This window comes from Centruroides vittatus, unplaced genomic scaffold (genome assembly GCF_030686945.1).
Source record: "Centruroides vittatus isolate TY-2023 unplaced genomic scaffold, ASM3068694v2 contig_484, whole genome shotgun sequence".
Lineage (NCBI taxonomy): Eukaryota > Metazoa > Arthropoda > Arachnida > Scorpiones > Buthidae > Centruroides > Centruroides vittatus.
The window spans coordinates 2,892,567-2,917,738 of record NW_027122274.1 but is presented as its reverse complement, the minus strand read 5'-3'; the positions used below and the strand labels follow the sequence as shown (position 1 = coordinate 2,917,738).

At 29.7% G+C, this 25,172-nt stretch overlaps 1 protein-coding gene across 2 annotated transcripts in view; it reads right to left on the bottom strand.

Annotated features, from left to right (window-relative positions):
- Positions 1 to 13,492: 13,492 nt before the first annotated feature.
- The window catches only part of LOC136978028 (dual specificity tyrosine-phosphorylation-regulated kinase 4-like), a 69,847-nt gene continuing 58,167 nt past the window's right edge, over positions 13,493 to 25,172 (bottom strand). The window contains exons 5-12 of one of the 2 annotated variants that reach the window (XM_067273670.1): positions 15,129 to 15,272; positions 14,923 to 15,061; positions 14,712 to 14,834; positions 14,428 to 14,620; positions 14,230 to 14,359; positions 14,025 to 14,152; positions 13,854 to 13,940; positions 13,493 to 13,763 (exon numbers count right to left, since the gene is read on the bottom strand). In XM_067273670.1, the coding sequence (XP_067129771.1) occupies positions 13,684 to 13,763; positions 13,854 to 13,940; positions 14,025 to 14,152; positions 14,230 to 14,359; positions 14,428 to 14,620; positions 14,712 to 14,834; positions 14,923 to 15,061; positions 15,129 to 15,272 (1,024 nt within the window). In that variant the 3' untranslated portion in view covers positions 13,493 to 13,683. The remainder of the gene's footprint in view (positions 13,764 to 13,853; positions 13,941 to 14,024; positions 14,153 to 14,229; positions 14,360 to 14,427; positions 14,621 to 14,711; positions 14,835 to 14,922; positions 15,062 to 15,128; positions 15,273 to 25,172) is intronic. The other variant, XM_067273672.1, reaches the window with a different exon arrangement.

The window sequence follows — 25,172 nt, the reverse complement described above, 5'->3', positions numbered from 1 at the left end:
GGTTATGTGTCTAACTCCATCCAGGGGAATATTTTTTAATTGAAATATGCGACTTCTGGTGTAAACCAGAAGTTCCTATATAGTTAATCTGGTCTTCCTACTTTTAAGCTTTCCATATCTGGTCTCGACTTTCATTTATCTAAGTCCATTCTCGAGATCAAAGAAGGACAGAGACAGACGGATGACAGTGGGAATTTATAGGTCTACAATTTTTTTCAAATTGCAACCCAATAAGTACTGTACCTTCCAGTAACAGAGTGGATAAAACCGGAAGTCGGTCATGGGTTCGCGCATGTCTAACGGACTGCCCATGTGGAGTTTTTTGGGCTTCACGTTAGTAACACCTAAATTGGGGCCAGCTTTACATAAAAGTCTTTCCGGGATGTATCCTCCTTGGAAGATCGCTCAGTGTCACATAGCCGTAACCAATAAAACCAAACCAATTCTAATAATTTTTCTATAAATGCGAAATTTACCAGAACATGCTTAACTACCAGGAAACCTGGACATCCAGCCTCCTCCCCTTATTAACTCATAAACCCATTGCCCTAAATTTCTTTCACTGCTACTGCTTAAGATGTTCTAACGTCCAGCCAAATTAATGTACAGTACGTCCAACGATTTTAAGGCACAAAGTAGAGCTCGAAGTTTTTTTCTGTGCCGATGTTTATTTTTTCCTATTATCATGGCGACATTGCTTTATTCAAAATTTCCTGTTGTTGTAATCTGTATAATGTGCACTTTATTCACATGTTGAGTCTCACTGTCAAATCTGCTTCCAGTGTTGTGGTATAAACATACTGAAAGCAGTATTTTTACGGGATCACATAAAAGCAATTATTCTCTTATTTTTACAAGATTTTTTTTTATTTAAACAAGTCTTATATCAAGTCTTTCGGGCGTTAAGGTTAGCAACTTCGATTACGTGCGCGGTGATCACAACCCATCCAACACGAATTACTTTTCAAATATTAATAGTAGACCAATATTAAAGTAGTAGTCGTTGTCCATCTTCTCTTCCGGGAGGCGGTCAGCTACTACTGTTGGTCGAATTTATTTCAACCGCCTTCCGCAACACTTTTTTCTTCCTATCGGACCTACGTGTATGGTGGCATTCGAATGGGAAAATTACATAATACAAGGTTATCAGTCTGCAGAAAATATGAGTTAAGTGATTTTCGAGAGTGCCGAGTTTAAATGTTTTGTCTGTTTTTTGCGAACTTTGATTGATTGGCAGATTACCATTTAATATTCGTCTGTGAATGAAACAGTTTGTTAGTGTTAACATTAAAAAATACGATATCTTAAAAAAATTAATATACAGTATTATATTTTCAATCGGTAGCTACTTGACCAATGAAACTGTGTTATTTCGTACCATCCGAGTATTGCAGTAAACATGACAATGGAATGCTGAAATAACCGGACTCTTTATATCGTTTTCGTTTTAATGTTTGCGATATTATAGTATTTGATTTATATAACTACAAAGGTTATCTTACATAAGGGTTTATCACACCGAGTGGCCAATCTAACACATTTTAAAAATTCTTTATTCCTCTACTGTACACAATTTTAAAAAAATTTTAAATATGTTAGATTGGGTTCTCGGTGTGATAAACCCTTACGTAATACAGCCTTTGTAAATATAAATCAAATACTATAATATAATATAATAGAAGAGTTAGAAGTACGAAATAATCTAATAATCTTAATGAAAATCTCTACTTATTTTTACTCCGAACAACGCCGTGCTTACTTGCTAGTTTTTACTAGAACAAGTAATATCTTTAAGACTACATTTTATTAATAAACATTCTACATATTTCATTCAGACTCATTTCAGACGTCGGTTTTTCGGACGTTAGACCGACGCCCCTCGCTCAGAGAGACCCCACCCCAGTGGCGTAGCGTGGGTGTCAGCCGCCCGGGGCGGAGGAAAATTTCGCCGCCGCCTTATTTAGTTATTTTTGCATGATATTATTATTTGTTGTGAAATTTTGCCGCCCCCTAAAAGTGCCGCCCGGGGCGGGCCGCCCCTGCCGCCCCACTACGCTACGCTACTGCCCCACCCTCAAATTTTTAAGAAAATTTGATTAAAAAATTATCTTTTGTCAAAATTTCAAGCGCCGCTAATAACTTTTCCTAAGGCCCTATAAAACTTCCAGTTGGCCCAGATTTCATTTGTTCAAAAAATGGCAAAAGGGGCTCATTAACGGGTAGAGAGGGCCAGCTCTTCCTCCGGATTCTATGCTTGTCTCGGCAGCGATAATGTAGGATATTGAAAAAATAATTACTTAATTTTATATTATAAATACCTGATATTAAATAATAATTTAAATTTTTGAATTTTTAGCAAATAATAAAATGTAATAAATTAATTTCTTTTCGATATTACTTCATGATAGCACAGCTAATTTAATTTAATTTTCTTCTGTACGTATTTTAAACTTAAATTTCATTATCATTTAGATTTTTAAAATTAATTTTTATTAATTATTATTATTATTATTGCTAATTTTTTTTAACCAATAACATAAAGTATATTGAAAAAATCCAGCAACGAATTTTGTAACATTTCCGGCTGTTAAAAAATTTTATTTAAAAAATAACTTTTATATTATTAATATATAAATTGTATGTGACATCATATTTTATGAGCCTTTATCGCAGAAAACTTTTTACATTATTAATTATTATAAAATGCCAAAAAGCTTAATTTTGAGGGTAGTGATGAGTTTTGTTTTAAAAAATCGTAAATGCTAATAACGAATAAAATCGTCATTAACTCCAACCCCGCTCGAGATATGACACGTGATCCCCTCTATCTCTCCACCCTCTTGACCTAACCTCCAAAATTTAATAGCATTAGCGTCTCTCATGTACCAGCCATCGTGCCAAATTTCGTTTCTTAATCTTTACCCGTCCTAAGATATTAAACGAAGTAAACGCCAACACATCACACACATATCCACGGACTATTTTTTGCCGTCTTTTGTTTTAATTTTTGGTTCAAGAGGTCTCAAAACCTGGAGATTTGCTAAAACACGCGGAAGATTAAGTTTGACGAGATTTCAAAACTTTCCATTGTTATATAACAGCCGGGAAAGTAAAAGTGAAATAAAGTCTATTATTTAATATCATTGTAATTTCTAAATCTCTGAAATAAAATTTCAGTTTGCTTCTGTTGCACATGCACACATCTAACATGAGCAAAAATAGAATCGTCGTCAGAGAGTGAAAACTTTATATTTTTATAAATGAAAATAATTATTTTTTACTAGGTATTTTAGTAAAGGAAGTAATATATTTTATTTAAATTTCTCCAGAACATCAAATGATTGTGTTTAATTTTTTCAAATCGCACTAATTTGATTTTAAAAAGCCGGCAAAGGTTCTTGCACGACTTTCCCGGCACTAGAACCGAATGATCAAAGACGAACTACAATAATTATGAATTATACGATATAACGATATAAAATTTAAATATTAATAAAAGCTTAGAAGCTTTGTTAAATTATAAGAAATTTTCCCATTTTTCAGAAAAGACTAAGATAAACACTAAGATTATGGTTCGAAATAAAATTATTTATGGCGCCATCTATTATGGTGTTTTATTAAAATAACTTTTATATTATTAATTATTATAATAAGACAAAACCTTATTTTTGGGGTAACAGTGAGTTTTTAAAAAAATATCATTAATGAGTAAAATTTTCATTAAGACTGACTGAACTAGAGACATGGCCCATGACCCCTTTATCTCCCGACTTCCTTGACCTTTAACCACCAAAATTTAATAGCGTTAATCAATGTCCTATGTATTTAGAAGTAATTCTGCCAAGTTTCAAAATTTTTGAGTCATCCAGGCCTCAAATATTCTGCAAAACAGACGCCGATATACGCGCACATACAATTTTGTAAGGTTTATTTTACATCTTTAGGCTATATCATATTTTCCCTACGTTACATTCTATAACAGCCAGAAAAGTAAAAATTTTAATTAAATTTTTGATTAGACTATTTTTTTTAAACTAACAAGGAAAAGCCTTTTGCTATGGTTCAAAGCTTTGAAACCAAACCTATTTAAGAAAAATTTAATGCTTATTCCAAGGATTTCCTTGATTACTCAATACCTCTTTAGTTTTAGAGATATTTGTTAAAGGCTGTTGGCAGTTAAAGTTGTTGCTGCATGCAAAAAAATATCAAAAAATTGATTTCTCCTCATCGTGTCCCATATAACATAATGGTTAAGGCAACTATTTTTGCTGTGAGCAGTTCCAGGATCGAATCTGTAATTTATTAATTTCTTTTAAATATGTAGGCTATCTGCTATTTTTGTGATTGGAATGTACTCGTAATGCTGCCTTTGTTTATATTTTTATTGTATAGGTATCCCTTGCTTCACGCGGAATTTGATTAACGCGCGAGATTAATTTTGGCAATCCCTTTATAAACGCGGCAGTTTTAATTAACGCTTTAACAGCCGTCTTTACTTAACATAGATACCGTATTTGATTAACGCGATTTTGATATACATGGTAACATGGAAGGATTAATTAACCGCATTAATTAGGGATACCTGTGTAAAATATTAAATTGTAGAGACTATAATCATTATTGTTCTCATAATGGGAAGAAAGCAATCGCTTTGCAATTGCGACCTACCTAAGTTACAAAAATGAAAAAACAATAGAAAGAAAGAAAAAAAATAACATTTACGATATTCGATTCATTCGTGGAAGAAGCTTTTCGTGGAAAAAGAGCATTTACCATTCTGCTAAGGAAGACATGCTGTTGTAAGGCAGCTTTTTTGCTCTTTCCTTGCGTGCATCGTCAACTTTAATTGCCAATATCTCAAAAACTAGGGGAATATTGAAGTGGGAATTTCTGAAATCGGCATTCAATTCTCTATTAAATACAATTGGTCCGATTTCAAAGTATTGAATCACATTATAAGCCCTTTCGTTTTAAGTCTGATCTTGTAAACTTATTAAAATATGGAATAACAGTACAATTGTTTATGATAATTAACTGTAATAAATACAGAGTTAAATCAAACTATCAGCCAATGACAGGCCCAAATATTTCTGTTGATGGCCTTCAAGTACTGTACAGTACCAATAATCAGTTTGTATGCGTAAAGCGTTTTATGAAAATCATTAATGTTAAGATTTGTAATTTAACTTGCATATTAGTTATTTGATTTCTAAAGTGACTTAATGATTGATGTATAATTAAAATTGCAATTTTCATCTAAAACTAATATTCTCAGTTATGAGTTAATACGGGTCTTACATATAATCTTTTATCTCCCTCTCTATTTTATTCTTAGTTTCCAAATCTGTTAGAATTCTTAATAATCCTTTTTATAAGAAGATAACCTTTTCATATATCTTTTTACGCTTTACTGATCTAAATGTGCATAAGGATCAGAGATAAAACAGAGCCGGAAAAGTAAAAATATACAACAGTAATTTAAAAGCGTTAATTATTACTTGTACTATAACAAATCCCTACGTAAAAGATATAATATTCAATTCATCGTGTTACAAGCTACATAGCGTGAAAAATCGATTTTGTGTTATTTCTGTAAATGCAACTCTATGTCAATGAATAAACGACTAGGTGCGTCTATAGCGGTGGAAATTGTAAACCAGCACCTCACTCAAAATCCAAGGGGAAAAACAACTAAAAACGGGCCTTGTATATATTAGGGCGGGCCTTGACGGTCCTGCTCTAAGTTAGAAGCTATGGTAAATTTCCTGTAGTAATTCATAAATTTTAATACAGTTGTTAGAAATTGATACAGTAAACGGGTTGCTGCAGTCTACTGCAGCATTACTCGCAACCTATTTAAGGTTTTTATTAGGCTGCAATTTAAAAAAATTATAGACCTATAAATTCCCTCTGTCTTTCTCTTTCCTTAATCTCGAGAAAGGTCTTAGGTAGATGAAAGTCGAGATGGAAAACTCAGCGGCAGGAGGCTTCGATTACCCATATAAGAACTTTCGGTTTGGTCCGGAAGTCAGGTTGTTTTACAGACTTAGATAGATAACCGCCATAACTCTGTTGTTAACAAGAAGAGTATGGCGTACAGGAGCAATATACTACGAACATCAAGGCCGATATTTTAAATTAAATTAATTATAAAAATATGATTAAAAATTGCAGCCCTTTATTGTGACGATGTCACAATAACTAATTGCTTGTTTAATTAAAAATATTTTATTAATTTAACTACATCAGTAGAATTACACGTAAATAAATTATGCCAGCGTTACAAATATTGCTGGAAAATAAAGAGAATTTATGATAATCGTTTAAGTAAATAATTAATAACGAGTTATTTGATCCAATAATTAAAAACGTAAGTGTAGTTTGATTAGCAAAATAAATTTTATATTTATTTATTATTTTTTAAGCAAACATCTTTCTTCTGGAGCAAGACGAACACAAATAATGTTTATATCACAAAAAGAGCAATCATTTCGATTGCTTTTATCTAACTCAGACTTACAATTTCTGTAAATTTAAACTAAGATAAGCCGAACCTCCAACAACGGCCACTTGTAAACAAAAGTTATTTTTTATGTTCCCGTCAGTGGCCGTTGTTCGGAGGTTTGACTGTATCCATCACCATGCGTTAAAACTTAAAAAATATGTCTTTAAATTACGTATTTAGAATATTTTAAATTAAATTTTTGAATTGAAATGCATTTATATTTGGAGAGCATTAAAGTGAAAATAAATTGTAACTTATAAATTTTAATTTTGCAAAATTGGTACAATATTACATTTTTTTTTTCCTTTGGACATAATAATCTGTACATTATTATTAATTACTTACGCTGTCAAGAAAAATTATTATCTCTTCAAACTGAATTAAGAAAAACAATTTTATATTAAATTCAACTTCGGAAAAAACAGCTGCTATGAGTATAATTTTGAGTGAATTTGTATTGAAACAATACTTATGAAAATAATATATTTTAAAAATGCAATTAATATGCTAAGATATTGATATTATGATTGAAATAAACGCAAAATGAAAATATATAAAATATGTAATTCACATAAGAAATAAAAGATATAAAAAATAAAAATGAGAACAAAAAGGTATAAGTAACGAGCAACTATTTATTGCAACATCATCACAATGCTGGACTGCAATATTTAATCATATTTTTAATTTATTTGATTTAAAATATATGCTCTTCACTTCAAATTAGTAGTGTCTTGCCCCCGTACAGCGTACTTTTCCCGTTAGCAATAGAGCCATGCCGGTTCTCTACGTAACTCCATTCAGGGGAAATTTTTGAATTGAATTCACATGACTATCGGTTTAGACCAGAAGTTCAAGCACAGATAATCGGGGCCTGCCCCTAAGCTTTTCACATCTGGTCTCGGCTTTCATGTATCTAACTCCATTTTTGAGATAGGAAAGACAGATGGTAGTGAGAATTTATATGTCTACAATTTTTTCAAAATGCAGTCCAATAATTTATCAACAATGTAAAGAATTTGTTATAGTTTATGACGAATATACAGTCAACCCTCTGAACAATGGCCACTGACGAGTACATAAAAATGGACGTTATTGAAAGTTCGATTGTATTCTATCATTCCTTTAAATCACTAAAGTAAACTGTTTTCCTACATTTAATATAGATTATTTCTGTTTAGGCAAAAAGATAAAGGGAAAAAAATGGGTAAATATTGGTAGTTTAGTCAGTCAACGATTTTGTTGTTGTAAATTTATGTACAGAAACTGTTGTTCTCTTTGTAAAGATATTTTTTTGTATTCTGTTATTCATTTTTTAAATTACAAGCAAAATGTATTTATTTTACTGTTTCATCGTCTTAAAATAGCCATAGGAAGGGTAAAAATCAACTTATTATCTTAATTTTGTTATTGTGTGTAATTGTTAATTACTATGTTCAGAAAAAAGCACATATATTACTATATCATATGTTTTTTATTTTAATAAATCTATTTCTATATAATTGATTTCTTTTGTAATTTTATTTTATGCATTTAAATACCGAGAAGAGGTCCGTGACCTTTACCTAACTAGGAAAGGAGTTCGTGGAACGGAAAAGGTTAATGAAAAAACTGTTAATCTGGATTTATTACAATTGATGACAATACTGAAAAAAAGAAAATTGAAAATATTAATTATATTCTTGATATTTTAATCAAGAAATCGAAATTTAAATGCGCAACTATCGACAAAAATTTCAAAAAATTAATCCTCATCAATCTATGAAGAATTACGGAATAGTATATACAGGTCGTAATGAAACTAATACTGTTCAGTGCTGTCCAGAGAGATATTTAGCAATCGAAATACAACGAATCTGGCATGGTGACATTTCAGGACATGCTGAAGAATTTCCGTAAAAAACGAGCAATTATTTATTGTGACATCATCACAATGCCGGGCTGTAATTTTTAATCATATTTTGTAAATTTATTTAATTTAAAATATATGCTTTTCACCTCAAATTAGTAGTGTCTTGCCCTGTAGATCACACTTTTCCGTTAGCAACAGAGTTGTACCGGACATCTATCTAACTCCTTTCAGGAGAAAATTTTTGAATTGAAATAACGTGACTTCTAGTTTGTACCGGAAGTTAATCGGGGCCTCCTGCCCTTAAGCTTTCCATATCTCGTCTCTCCTTTCATCGATTTAACTCCATTCTCGAGAATAAGGAAAGATGGACAGATCACAGTGGGAATTTATAGATCTACATTTTTTCAAATTGCAGCCCAATTAGTACAAAAATTCACCATTATGATTCTTTTCGCGTTGCAAGCGATGAATAATTGTAAAAAGTCGGTTGTGAGAACACTTAGAAAAAGTTTGATTTATCGATATGCAAATATAGTAGCCTTGAAAGACGATATCATACTGTACATGAGAAGAATTATTCACATCACAGAGGATTCACTGTCGGCTGTTGAACATACTTGCAGAATGGGAATCACATTGAGCGGTATCCGTTCCATTGTTAATGTATCTGCATAAGTATCTTGTATAAATAAAATTTTTCTTGCTTAAAGCGCCAAAAGTGACATAGTGATGAGTTTTGATACTAATTTTTTTTTTTTTTTGTGGAAATATCTGGCGTACGTTTCGAAATGACATCGTACCAGATTTGGCTACATTTGAAAGGCTAACTATCTCTCTAGACAACGTTGGATAGCGGAACTTAATGATCACCTAGTGTATTGCAATACAATTTAAACTAGGACATCGCCCGACTTTGTCGTATCGCGATAGAATTGTGGCGAAGCAGAAAAGAAAAAAGTTATCATTGCACTTGTTAGACTCAGAAAAGGCAATCCTTTATTACTGATGGTCGCGGACAGAAAAACTTTGCACTTGCCTCCACGAAAGAGACATCTTTTCACACTCCCCCCCCAATCACGGGAGAGGCGATCCTCGCACCCTTCCGACCAAGGGAGAGGTGATCCTTGTACTGGCCGGCACACAGAGATGACCCATGCACTTATCAACACGGAGAAGCGATCTAAAAACAAAGCAATGGATGCCAATGTCCACCAATGGCTAAGTGGATAAAACCACTGAACACTGGTAATTGGCTGTGAGTTTGCGCCTGGCGAACGGTTTTTCTACGTTTTATTCACGTTAGTAACATCTAAATAGGGGCCGTATTCCAATAAAAGACCTTCAGAGAGGTTTCCTCCTTGGCAGATCGCCCGCGTGTCGCATTGCGATATACGAATAAAACCAAAACTAAAGCAATCGATGCCAATTACTTTGTTCTTGTGTTCTGTTCGTTTTTTACGTCTGTTTTCTGTTATGTAAACGCAATGTTGTTATTTTATTTGGCGCCTAAACTCCGTTAGGCACGCTCATGGAGCACGAACATTGTCACCCCACTTTATATCGAAAACGAAATCATGGAACCCTATTTTCTACATTTGAATTTATTACATTTCTAGATTATTCATCACAATCAATAGAAAATGGCTAAGTTTTAATAAAATAGGCTTATCAAATTTTAAGAACGAACTCTATTCTATGAGCCACATGCAAGATCTGCTAGCAACCTTGGGACATCCCGCGACTTTATTGCGCACGCTCGTGAAACGATCTTATATCTCGAAAACGAAGTCATGGACCCCCATTTTTTATTATATTTTTGGATTCCTCATCGCATTTAATAAAAAATGGCAAAGTCTAATCAAAATCGATCGAACAGATTTTGAATGCGAGCACAATTCTGCAAGCCACATAGAAGAGGCTTCGCTGACGTTCCGTTAATTCACAATATTTGAATTAACTGATGCACTTCCAGTTGACTTAATAATTGAAATGGATTGACAAAAATATTTTGTTTCCTACTTTATATTTCTACAAACTTTAATTTATTTCATAAAGTTTGTTTTTCGCTTTCTTAAAGAAATTTTAACATATTTCAGCAATCTATATTTTATAATAATTGACTTTTCCATGTTAGAAAATAAAATTTCGGATATCCATTACAATAAAAATAAGAGAATTCATTACAAAAATTGTAATTTTCGATAATAAACAAATAAAAACTGTAAAAATGCTAATGAAAATGTTCTCACAGTACTCAATAGCAAAAAGTACTTTCTTAGTGCCATTAGGCAGGGCCATTGAGAGGAGCTGGAGATTTTCTTCCTGATCCAAAGAAAACTTGAAGTGCGTAGTGGTTTTTACCCCTATAAATTAATGCTATTTTACTAACAGGAAATAAAATCTTTAAAACTACGTTTTAATAATAAAGAAACATTTTGTGTACCAGTATTTCGTTTGTTCAAAATAAAAAAAAAAAAAATTCAAAACGGACACTCTAAGACAGTGCAGTGTTTCCCAACGTGGTGCCTACGCCCTACAGGGGGGCAATTCGATTGTTAAGGGGGCAATTCGAAAATGGACTCGTCCAGAGTTTAAGGTAACAGTATAGCCGCTGTACACCATATTTATTGTGAATATTGATTTAAGTTAGTTTTAGTTTTCTTTGTTCTTTGTTTCCGTTTCCTTCTAGAACTTTCTTTTATAACCCTTTTTGCTTGGGGTGGGATTAACAATTCTGGGAACCACCGAGAACAAAGAGATGAACGAGACCCTGAGGCCGGTGAAAGAGGAGAAAGGACATTCTTTGCCCAGACGTGAGTTGTAGTGTTTCCAGGTCGCGTTTGGCAACGACTGGAAAGTGCGAGACTTTGATGAAAGGAGTGTGGCAATTAAGTGCAAGAAAAACTTCAACAAACACGACAACGAGAGATCTTCCAAAAGAGTTCAACGTATATGTTGGGGGGGCATAAGAATTTTAGAAAAGCTTAGGTGAGGCATAGCACAAAAAAGGTTGGGAAACACTGCTCGAAGAGGTAAAAGAAGCCCTCTCTATCTCGAATCCCATATGAGCGTTCCTGGCCATGTGGTACAAAGATGGTACTGTTTCCATGTATATTTGGGTTCGGCTGACTGTAATTGATCTTCTATGATGCTTTTCTCGTACAATATCAATATGATACTATCAAAGCAGCCAAATTTGCAACATGTTTTCGATAAACCACACACTTTTTAAAGTGTCTCCACAAGCAAAATCATGTATTTTTCATGTATGTACAGTACATATTGTTTATCGACTACTGTATTAACTTTGTTAAGTAGGAAACTTGACAATATCAAATGCAAGAATTTTCATAGAAAATAATGTTATTTGTTTATACAATTTTTCTATGAAAACATAAACACTTACCTGTTCAATTACTCAACCATTGATAAATTATATTAAGTTTTCTTTAAATTTGCATTTAAATGTTTAAAATTAGAAAGTAATTACGAAAGTTTAATTGAACAAAATTAAATCTTATTAACGAATTACGCTTTTTAAAAATTTAAGAAACAAAAATTATTTTTTCATATAATTTAATGAAAAATTCTGTAATTAATTTATAACTAAGTATCCCTATAGTTCAATGTTAACTCGCTTATAATTAAAATTTAAAATTTAAAAAGCAGGCAAATTTATAAAACAAAAATTAATGAAATTACTAAAAAAGTTTAAATAAATTTAAATTTGACGACCTTTCGCACGAAACAACTTTAAGTTATATGGCAAAAGAAAAAAGAGTTAAAATTGATTTTTAAAAATGTAATTAAAAGTTCAAAAAATGCAGGCAAAATAATTGCAAAATTAAATAAATAATAATAAATAAATAAAAATTATTAAAAATTATTATAAAAACTAAATTAAACCTAAAAATTAATTAAAACTAAAAGCAATAAAATAACGAACTATTATTCATTGTGACGTTGTCACATTGCCGGACTACAATTTTTAATCATATTTTTAGTTTATTTAATTTAAAATATATGTTATCCACCTCAAAGTAGTACTGTAGTGTCTTGCTCCTGTATATCATACTTTTCCGTTAGCAATGGAGTCGTGCCGGTCATCTATCTAACTCCTTTCAGGGGAAAATATTTGAATTGAAATAGCATGGCTTCCAATTTGCATCGAAAGTTTGTACATAGTAAATCGGGGCTCCTTTTTCAATCTTTTCATATCTCTCTTAAATTTCATCTATCTAACATTTTTCTTGATATTAAGAAAGGACAGACAGCCAACCAACAGTGGTGAATTTATAGAATTAGAATTTTTTTCAAATTGCAGGCCAATAATTAAAACTAGACTTTACACCAAAACCGAAACTAAAACTGAAATTAAAAATAAAATCAAAACTAATTAATTAAAATTAAAATCAAATCAATTGAAAGTTAAAACAATGTTCTTAACACTTAAATAAGGGCCAATTTCCCTAGAAAGTCTCATGGAAGCACCGTGCCCTTCCTGCTAGATCGCTTACGTGTTGTGTTGCTTTATTTCATCAATCAACATACTTATAAATTTAACTTATAAGTATTGGTGAAATAATAATAAAAATAAATAATGTAATACTCTTTAATGTGTTAAAAATTTAAAAACTTAAAATTATATTTAGCCTACGTAATTACGCCATTTTCTTTTGGATACTGTAAAAGTCTTAACTGAAAAATCTTCAAACAAGAATTAAAAATTTCTAAAATTTTATTTATAATATATTTTTATATTTCAAAAAAATAAATTAAAATTTTTAACATTTGGAAGCATCACAGAATAAAATCATTAGCAAAATAAGAATAATAATCAATTATTAATCATATTAAATTAATGACGTTAATCCTTTCATCTCTTGCATTTTGTGATTAATATAATTTTATGATTCAAACATCATTTTAACAGGAAAAAGTCCGATTAAAGATTTTACGATTCCCAAATTACTATTAATACTTTTAACTTAAAATTCGATTATTCATATCTGCAAAATAAGAATATAAAAATATTCATACAGTAGACCCCCTATAACACGGTAGATACGTTCCGTGTTATAGGGGGGGTCTACTGTATTTTAGTTTAATTTCGTGCAATGATCAAAAGAAAGGCAAAACCTCCAAGGAATTTATTGGATGATGACTCTACACACGAATATAGTACATTTTATTTACAATATGTACATCATTGTACTCAGAATAGTGATGGACGTGAACAGTGAGTGCACTTGAAGGCCGAGTGTGGAACATTTTGCAACGAATGGAGATATGTATTCATATACAGAAAGATAAAATTCAAACAAAGTCACAAAATGGGAGGGAGAAATGTTCCGGAATCTTCTAGAGCAACCTTCTCTTCTGAATGTCCAGTTTGTACATTTGTAGCTGTTTATACATAAGGAGTTTATTAGAAATTAAAACATTTAAATCATAATAGATACTAATATTCGAGAATTATTCATCTTAAAATATTACCTGCTGTCTTAGAAACGGAAGAAAGCTTTTTCTCAGTTTTACCTTTCTCTTCTATCAATGCACTCGAAACAGTTGATGAAGAACAACCTATAAATTAATAGAAAATTAAATGGCAAATATTTTCTAGAATATATTGAATATGAGGAAAAAAGAGAAATTGAAAGTAGCTACCAGATTCTATATCACGGGATGAAAGAGATTGTGATCTTCTAGAAATTCTTCCTCCGTCTTGTTTTTTTCCAGCCAACCAATTATGTTTTAGAGCTTCATCTGGGATCATTCGTAAATCTGGATTCCATCTAAATAATAATATTAACTGGAATATATCAACTCTAGTAATATAGAACCAGAAAATTTATCTGTAATAAAAACTTACTCTAAACAACGTGTCAGAAAATGGACAAAGTCTTCGTCACCGCATCCGATGGAAGCTGCTAATGTTTTGGAACTAGGTTTTCTCTTCTTACCTTTGCTGTTTGTGATGGAACGTGGGACTCCTTTCGAATCTGCCAAATTTTATCGTCCTTAAACTCTGTCTTTAAAGGTAATTCTTTTAAAGAAAATCGATACATACCGAAAAATAATCTCCTCCTGCTAGCAGTTTCTAAAATTTCTCCAGGAGGAGGACCGAAGATTTCCATTACACATGCCAACTGATCAGCTTCGTTTTCACCAGGGAACAAAGGAAATCCGGTATATAATTCAGCTAAAATACAACCTAAACTCCACATATCTATAGGTGTCCCGTAAGGAAGTCCAAGAATTACCTAAAAGACAGATTAATTTTAGACTAAATTCAGTATTGTAATATAATTCAATAATATAATTCAGTAATATAATTCAATGTTTAATTTTTACCTCTGGAGATCGATAAAATCGAGACTGGATGTAAGTATAGACCCTTTGATTAACGAAACAAGAACTACCAAAATCTATCACTTTAATCGAACTGCTTCCTCTGTGTTTTAACAAGATATTTTCCTGCAATTAAACATGCATTTTAATAACAATGTGCCGAGAAATTTATATATATATATGACTTAAGAATAGTAAATAGGAAGAAAAATACCGGTTTTAAATCGCAATGTATAATTTTTTCTCTATACAGGAGCCTTAAGCATTGAACAAGATAATACGCAAATCGCCGAATGAGACTCAAGCTGAATCCTTGATAGTTATTTTTCTTTATTAATTCGTATAAGTTCATGCTAATGATACAAATATAATAATTATAATTACGCCAGTAATTCAATAGCAGTTATCACTAATTCTTACCCCATTAATTCAAAGGTAATGCATAAATGATTTCGGAAGTGAAAATGATCCAACATCTGGATAATACAGTAATATCCATCCGTATCTTTCTTGGATAAGTGCTCAAGAATCTTCACTTCTACCAATGCCTGCTGATGAAATCTGCTGGTAATATCGAAAATTGCAAATTAAACTAATTGCCAAATTATTCAATTATTAAACTAAGAGTAGAATATTTTAAAGTTTATATAATGTCAAATAAAATATTACATGAATGACAAATTAATTTCAGATTATAAAGTTATAAACCTGGGGTACAATTAGATTTGTTGTGGATCTTAACCAGTGGGTCCGTGAACTCGGAAGGGTAAAAATCAACTTATCTTAATTCTCGTTATCCTATACACTAATCAAGAATATTTTCACTTGTGAAGCTGTTGCCATATTCTATAAATTACAATACAAGCAACACACATTTTCATACCATATTATTAGTTCTTGCACATCTCAAAAAATTATTTACGCTCATTAGTACTTTGAAATTTTGTGTTATTGTGTGAAATTATTAATTACTGTGTTAAGAAAGAAGCACATATATTAATTACTATGTCGTGTTATTTATTTTTAAAAAATCTCTTTCTATAACTAGCTTCATTCGTAATTTGATTTTATACATTTAAAAACATTATTCCGAGAAGTGGTCCATATAACAAAAAAGTTAAAAACCCCTGCTCTAAGCTATAACATAATACCAAATAACGTGAGGCCTTACGTTATAGGCTTGTAACGTGAAACCGTAAACTGCAGCATATAAATTTAGCTTAAAGTGCAAATCCGACTCTGATAATACCGAATTTGCATATAAGCAAAATAAAGTAGTAGTTTATAATGAAGAATATAAGAAAATGAAATGCAATACTGTAATACAGTTATTTAAAGGAACAAATTCTAAGTTGGGCATCAGTTTCATTTCTAATAAATTTTCATTTAATGAGTTATTTATCTATCAGATCAAATATAAAACAAGGTTTTATACAGAAGTTACTTTCTGATATGGGCCTTCCAAGGAACATGTTCTGGAGATTCGGTACATTAAGGTCAAGGTCATTTTTATTTTTAGAAATATCCATTTGAAGTTGCAAAGAGAAAATCTAAATGATTTTAAAATAAATTTTATTAGATTATGAATGACACTGATGTTGCACGAATCCGTCTCGGCCTTCTTAACCTATTCCAATGTATAGATTACTTTGATCGTATCTATAAATACAAATATTTTAACGGCTTTCTTCCTCTCATTATACCTTTATCCATATTCCTACATGCAATAGTAGATCATCAACTTGTATTCATACGCCCTATTGTCGCCTGAATGTAACAATTAGATCTTTCTTCTACCGCTATCAAAAACCACTATCGAAGTCAAAGACAAATTGTCCTTTGACTTCTATAAATTCAAAACCATTTGTAAAAAGATACTTTACTCCAAATAATTTTTTTAATAATTGTCTTATTATTGTTTTGTTATTCTCGCGTTGTTTTTTCACTTTGGTTTTACCGCGTATTTATTTTTAACTAATTGGGATTGTTGTGTGGGGGTGGCAAATACTGTCCGCTAGACATCGCCAAATTTAATATAATAAATAATTAATTAATTAATTAATTAATTAATATTTAGAAAAAGCGAAGACTGATAAAGCAACATTCCGAACTTTTCAACATAAAAATCTAATATTTCTCAGTGATTAATTCTAATTTCTTACACTTCATACTGGACGGGACATCGACAAATGTTTTATTTCTTCAGATACCTCGTATTTTAAAATAAAGCACCATTTCTTATTTATCAATTAAGTTTTTTTCTATGTAACATACAGTATAAAACTGACTAATGACATCAATCTTAAATGATTTATAACACCATTAAAATTTTACTTTCAAAATTGAATAATTTTAAATAAATTTTTTATTTATTCAAATATAGGTTTCTAGATACAGATTCATTTCTTTGAAGAATTGAAAATAAAGTTTTTATGCGAAAAAAATTACAGGTTATAATATCAAAAAAGGAATAAATTTACCAGTACAATCGTCGCAATCGATATGAAAACACTATTTATGTATTGAATGAAACGAAAGTCGAAAAATCCGAATTCGATTCGGTCTTTTGCCTCAACGGAACCAATCGAATTTTAGCTAATGATCGACTTTTAATCAATAGTGTAACTAGAACCGATATTAGGGGTCTAGTTTAAAGTAGAAACTCTTAGATATTGTATGCAATAGATGCTTTTGTCATTTTCAAATCTTACATTACCACTGTACTTAATTTTTTCTTTCTTTATTTATTTATAGAGGTAAATATTACAGAGGATCCCTAAAGTTCCTTCCTTTGGGGTCCAGCACTATTTAAAATATTACTGGGAGGCCGAACGTGTTCAGGCCCCTTAAAGATGGCGCACACGCTAAGTTATAACGTATAAAGTCCTTCATAGTACATTAAGTAGTAATACGTTTAAAAACATAAGTCCTTAAACTCTACCCACGTAGAATGAGCCCTAAGCTGTAACTACAGTATGGTGGAAAATAATTAGACATTGAGAAATCGCTATACTTTCTATATTTTTAATGCAAGGATGATGAAAATTATTTGAAACGTGCCTTAGTAAAGGGAAATATGAAGGCATATCTTAAAATTAAATGTGGGCACCGGAGCCATCCACCAACTTCTCTGCGCGTCCGCAAACCAAACCTGTAGTCATTTAAGCTTCGAATGACAATATCTTGATGGTTTTTGGATGAATTGTGGCATGACGTCTCTTTACGTAGGCTCAGCGATCACTGATTTCCACACCTCATAGCGTGCAGCAATCTCTCTCGCTCCTGAACAGACAAACGATCGGCTATCTTTTTGTGCAGCCTTTCTTGGTCATTACTCACACCACCGATACAAGAATTATATAATTCCATTGATTTATATACATAAATTTTTTATGATTTCATTATTACTGCAAAAATTATATCAATTTCTCAGTGTTTCTACTCATCTTATAGTTTAGCTACGTGTAAATTTGACAAAGCATTCAACTTATCTTGAAAATTTTCACTTCATAGTCATGTTTACTGAATATTTATTGTTTTATAAAATAAAATTGCACATAAACATAAATACAACTATACAAATGATAGCATTTGTATATGAGAGCATTACAAATTTTAGTAATTAATTTTAAAAAGTGGATATTTAATATTTAATAGTCAATTTGCATCTAAAAATATTTAAATAAATAATTAGCATAAATATTTTATTTTTAGAAATTGCTAATCATTTGCATGATTTATGATAATAGTGGTGATGATATTTTAATGAATCGGTAATTTAGGAAACTGCGAAGAGTAAATTTCCATCTGACTTTTCTGATGAGTGAATTTGTAAGAAATTTTACCATTATGCAATTTTCAATCGTTTTATTAAAGTAAGTACAGAACACGCTTGTCAATCCGCTCTCTCAATAATCCGGCATATCCTCCGTGTAATTGCCTCTGGGCTTCCATTTCCATAAAAATCTTTGTCACACTTGTTTTCCTGTTTACTCGGATTTCATTTCTGTGTATAGTATTGCATGACAGAGCGCCATATTGTTTGCCCTCCTGCCTCCAAAAAAAGAATCAGAACCAAAGGGCAATAGGTTGCGTCATTCATTGCCTTTAGGCCTGAACACTTTCCGGAACTCTTTTTAATCTGGTAACTCGCTAATCCGGCAATCTCTTGTATTCGTGTGCAAGGAGTTAAGTGTATGCACTTTGCTTTTTGTTAAATAAAAACTGCTATCTGACTTTTTCTGAATTTAAAAAATTTGTTAATTATTTTATTTCAGCGAATTATTTTATTTAATTTAATAGTAAAACTGATAGAGTCAAACCTCTGAAAAGTGGCAATTGATCATAAAATAAAAATGGTTGTCTTTAGAGGTTATTTTATATGCATTTTTTTAAAACAACGTTTCTAAAATATGGGCACTATTTATTGGTTGCCATTGTTGAAAGACGGCTTCTATTGAAGGTTCGTTTGTATTTTTTAAATAAATTCAAATGAATATCATAAATAAAGCAAATGAAGGTTCATTTGTATTTTTTGCTGATTCTCAAAGAAAAACGGAATATAACATTTAAAATAAAGTTTTGAATAGTCTACAAAAACCAGAAATTCAAATACAAATATTTAAACCGTTAAATGTTAAAAACTAAATACTAAATAATATATTTTATTTTTAAAAAACTCTTTTCTTTATCTGTATTTTATCCTGCGCCAGGTAATGATCATAGATTAAAATGATTAGAAATAAATGTAAAAATAGCTGAAAAAATAGCATAATCATGAAAAATTGTTTGTATTTTATCTCTCGCAAAACATTATTAAAAATTAACTGTATTCAGTGATAAATATGTCACCTAATAGAATATTACTTCCCAATAACTCATGGAAAGAGATTAAGAATTATAGTTGTAAATTTTTTAACCATCATTTTTTACTAAATTAATTGATTCTGAAATATTTATAACTATTTTTCTACATTTCAATTTTGATTTTCTTTAAATTTTAACGTTATAAATCTCGTTTTTTCAAACAATAAGTTTAATAACTATATTTCATATTTATTAATATGAAATTCGAATATACTATTCTACGTATTCTTTTTTAAATATTTATTATTCAATAATACAGTCAAACCTCTAAAAATGGCAACCTTTAAACGGCGGCCATTTTTCAGAAACGTTTCTTTTTGAAATGCATACAAAATAATGCAAAAACAACGGCCATTTTTTTTTTATGTTTTCGTCAGTGCCCGTTATCAGAGGTTTGGATGTAATAGAAATGATAGTAACAACAAGTAATATTGAAGTTAAATATAGTAAGGAGCAATAATTGGTATTCCATTCCATGTTACAACATCTTTCTGTCTGTCTTTTTAGTAGATGGAATCAAAGAAATAGAAAGATAAAAGTACATCTCCTTGGTAACCTAAAATTCACCTTATTGCTTTTAATGGAAAAGACTTTACTTTAAAGCATTTCTTCCGTAAAATGTTATTTACTATTCTTTCTACACTTTTTCTAATTTTATCTCCTGCGAAATTAATTTTTCGTCGTAAATTTTAACAGACTCTAATGATTTCAACATGCATTAATCACGACTAAAATGTAATAGACGTTTAGATTGGAAGTGAATACAAACAATAATGGTTACAAAATTAATGCACGCATTTATTATAAAATAGAAAACTGAAATGTAAATGTTTAGTCGAGATTATTTTGACGTTGCTGATAAACTTAAAAGTTTCCTTTTTCTTTCAAATTTACCCACGTAATTTATAATCAAAGCTAGCAGTTTGGTTCAGGAATATCTTAGGATAGACGAGTAGTTCTTTATAAAAAAAATTCAGAACCACTAGAAGATTTGTAATTTCTGAATAAAATATTAATATATTTCGATAGTTTTTATACGGGAAAGAGATAGCCCATGGAATATAACTACAAATAGATGGCTTTTATTATTGAAGGGAGCGTGTTCTGTTTTGTATCGGTAACATCGTCGGTAGTCCAATTGGATCGTTGATCTGATATTTCGCAGACAACAAATATAGTACTTATAAAAAATAGATTCTCTATCTAAATTAACCAGAAACAGTAGTTCGATACAACACTATCGAATTACACGTAAATAAATCGTCTAAATAAATGAATAATTATTTTTTTCGATTTTATTCAGTTTTGTTCATTTTATTCGTATTATTCAAAATCAACTAATTTAATAAATCAACAGATACATATTACAGATTTATTTGTTTATATTAAGTTAGAGATCATTATAAAATAAATAAGAACCATCCGAGATGAAATAACGATACGAAGACAAGAGATAAAAACTAGAAAAAAGCCAGAAAAAAGAAATTAAAATATAGATAAACTAAAGATATATTCGATTAAATAATAAACTAAAATAATAAATCTTGATCCTTTAACAAATTAAAATAAACATTATAACTTTAAAAAAAAAAAAAAAAAAAAAAAAAAAAATAGAAACTTTTAGTTTTGAAATATTTTTATTTTTTATTATTTTAGATTTTTACACCTTGTGGGCACTAAGAGAATGTCTATTTCCATACCCATAATTACCATTACCAAATAATTTCTTAGATTATTAAACGAAAAATCGTATAGTATTTAATTTTTTTCTGTTTTAAATGAATAATTTTTGAATATTTTATAATAACGCAAATTTTTTAAATTACAGTTATACAGATTAGTTTTTAAATTTACATCATTGTTAATCTTTCAAATTTTTGCAAGTTTGTTCAATTAAAATCAGCATTTATTTTTAATACGCTGATATTAATAAGCAGACCAGTAGCATAGTTTGTTTCATATGAAACGAATTATACTATTAGTTTACTTGCTTAGTTGTCACTTAAAAGCACTTACAGTTTGTCAATATTTCTAACAATATTCAGCAAATATATTCGAAACACATTCATTCCATTTGTGTAAAAATTATTAATAGTTTAGCAGTAGTTTAATAATAAATTTCAGAGCGTAAATTAATAACAGATTAAATCTGTGAAAAATTTTAATATTGAAATTTCAGCGCATAATTAAATAAAAATTTTTCTATTGGCATCAAAAATAAACTTTCGGTGGAAAGGACACAATAGCATTAAATATTAGAATAAAACAATTTTTGCATTGTGCATAAAATTTTTATATTCAAGCTAAAACGTTAATTTTTATTAACAGAAACTATCGGGAATAAGTTTTAATGAATAATGAATGTAACGTTAAAAGCATTGCATAAATTATTATCTTAACGCGAGATATAATTATCCTATGCATATGATAAAACAAACCGACAATCAGACATCGAGGCAATTACGGCGTTAGTCTAACGCTCTGGGGTATCCTGGATCGAATCCGGACGAGTAATCCCAGGAATTTTTAATAGGTTGTCTCTTCCGTACATGTCAGTCCCCATCCCTCACCACCCATTCAGCTATCCCCATTGTGGTTCTAACCGAATCTGTAAGAGATAAGAATTGTGTCTACAGGGCGAAAGAGTTTAAAAAGAAAAAATGATAAATATATAAATGAATAATCTGTTATATTTTTCAAGTCATTTTATATTAAAATTACACTATAAAAATTGTGGATTGAAAAATCACATTTATAACTAAACCAGATAAAACGAGCAATTATTTTAAATCATATTCTTAAATTTATTCAATTAAGAAATATGTCCTCCACAGTGTCTTGCCCCTGTACATCAAACTTTCCTTGATAACAACAGTCATGCTGGTAATCTAAGTAACTCATCTAGGGGAAATTTTTTGAATTGAATTCACGTGACTTCCGGTCTAGACCGGACGATTATATATAGTTAATCGGGTCCTCCTATTCTAAGCTTTTCAAATCTGGTCTTGACTTTCATCTACTAATACCTTTCTCGAGATTAAGGAAGGACAGACAAACGGACGACAAATTTTTTTCAAATTGCTGCCCGATAAAACATCCAGTTTTACGTTACGAAAATTAAAAAAAAAAAAAATCTTATACTGTAAATCTTTTTTCTTCTAACTTGAAAACTCTGCTGATAAATCACGTCAATTTTTTAAATTGTAATGTTTAAAATTTACGTTCAATACATAAAAGAATTCATTTCACTTTATGTTCTACTTATTCTAATAAATAAAAACAAATTATTTGACTTTTGCTGCTGTTATATAAATTGTATAATAACTGAAAAATTATTAATAAACTCCTATAATATGTTCATCATTCGAATACTAATATAAAAAAAAGAGAGAAAAAACTGTATGCATAATAATGCGTAAATGAATGGAAAATATTTACATATAAGTTAACAATCTCCATTAAATTTTCTAGCGAGGTACAAATAATAGCAGAATTTCATATGATATTTGGATCGATAGACAATTATAAAAGATCAATAACTGAGAGAAATTATATTTTAAAATGTTAACAATTAAAAATATGGCATTTAACTGCGTTTAATTATTCCAAATACGGTATCCTTTTCGATTAAATTTCTAGGAATAAGCAATTTCAGAAAATTGAACTAACTTATATTCTGATTCAGACGCAAAATTATTCAAATCAACGTTAAGAATTTAACAGAATCTAAATAAATGCCTCATTTAAAACATTTATTTCAAGGATAAATATTAAAACCACTGTATAATATTCTGTATAATATTTAAAGCGCATATTAGTAAATTTTACATATTCTACATCTGTTACAGTTCTATTTCTACGTTAAAATTTATACGTTTTGGAAAAACATTATTATTTTTTTAAAGGCAAAACCCTTTTTTTTGCATGATTTAGTAGCAATTCAAATGCATATTAATGCATGACAATTCAAAAATAAATATTTGAATTTTAAGTGCTTTCGTATTTATAAATTTATTTATAAATTTTTCTTTTGTAGTTTCTATCGATTTTTATATTTTGCAGGGAAATTTGTTCTGTTTCTTTTATTTATTTTACATATCTGTAAATAGTTTACACACTTATTAAATATAGCACGTTATCAATTTCATGAATACGAGTGAGTTAATAAGAACTATAGTAGTGAATTCCTTAAACCGCGTATTTAGTCCAGTTGTTACTAATGTATAAATAGAATGTCATATCATTTATATGTTTTGATATTTTATATTAAAAAAAACACTCGTTATCGTCGCGTATACTTCTTAAGTAAATAGATATTCTGAATTAGAAATCTTATACCTAATAGAGTAAAAAGGGTTACATATGGGGCTCATCATTTGAATGCAATACTCTACATATACTTTATTACAAGTTGTAGTAGGAATTTATTAATTAACTTGTATAAATATGCAATGCACACGTTTTGAGTTTTTAATTGTTATTTCATGTTAAGAATGTCGTAAAACTTTTAAAATATCGAAAAATTAACAAAGAAGTGAAAATAATTGGCACATTTTCTGCATAAATGCAGACTATACAATACACACAGAGAAATGATCAAGATAACAATTAAACATTAAACATACATAATTATAAATTTTTTATGTTTTTATGTATGTTTAATGTTTAATGTTTAATATTTTATTAAATGCAACAAAATAAAAACAATATAAATTATAAATTTTATATTTTTCATATTTTACATTATAAGATGTAATATAGTGCATACAGTATAATGTAACATACACACAGATATGGTGGATGTGTGTGTGTGTGTGTTTAGTTATGTGTTACTGTTACTGTTTTGTTATTTTACTATAATACACACAAAATGGGAGCATAATTTAAATAACAATTTGTCAATATGTTATTTAAATTATATTTTAAAGACTATGTTAGCCATAATTTATCGTGAATCAGCATTAAATTTATGAAATTAAAACGATATCTTACGTAATAAACTTTATTACACATACAAGCACACGTATTATATACACATATAAATAAAACTGTCATTCATAGAATAAAATAAATATTTATAATTATTAACATAAAAATTTCATTCATCATAATGAAATTACCAAGAGAACTATTTAAGATAACAAAAATACTTGCTGCCATCTGTTGGTAAGAAGTTTCATTAAATTATATTGATTTACTTGAAAAGTATAATTCGTTAATTAAATTTTGCAAGTAAATCGATACTAATGTAAAAAATTTGAGTGTTATTTAAATCTGGGCATCTAAAATTATCTGATTTTGTTATATACCGAATTAGCAACGTAAAAATTGTAAAAATCTGTCTTAAAACTGCACAGAACTAAAAATATTTCATATGTTTGCGTGGAACAATTATTAAAAGAATAATTATATAATTTGTTAATCAGATAAAACAAAGTTTTTTATCACTACAAAGGAATTTTTTTTAAATATAGTTAGTTATTTATAATATGAAAATTAGAGAGATAATGGGATTTACACAATTTTTATAATGAATTGTTAGGGAGAAAAAACTATAATATTCCTCATAAAATAAGAAAATTAAATAAATAAAAAAGA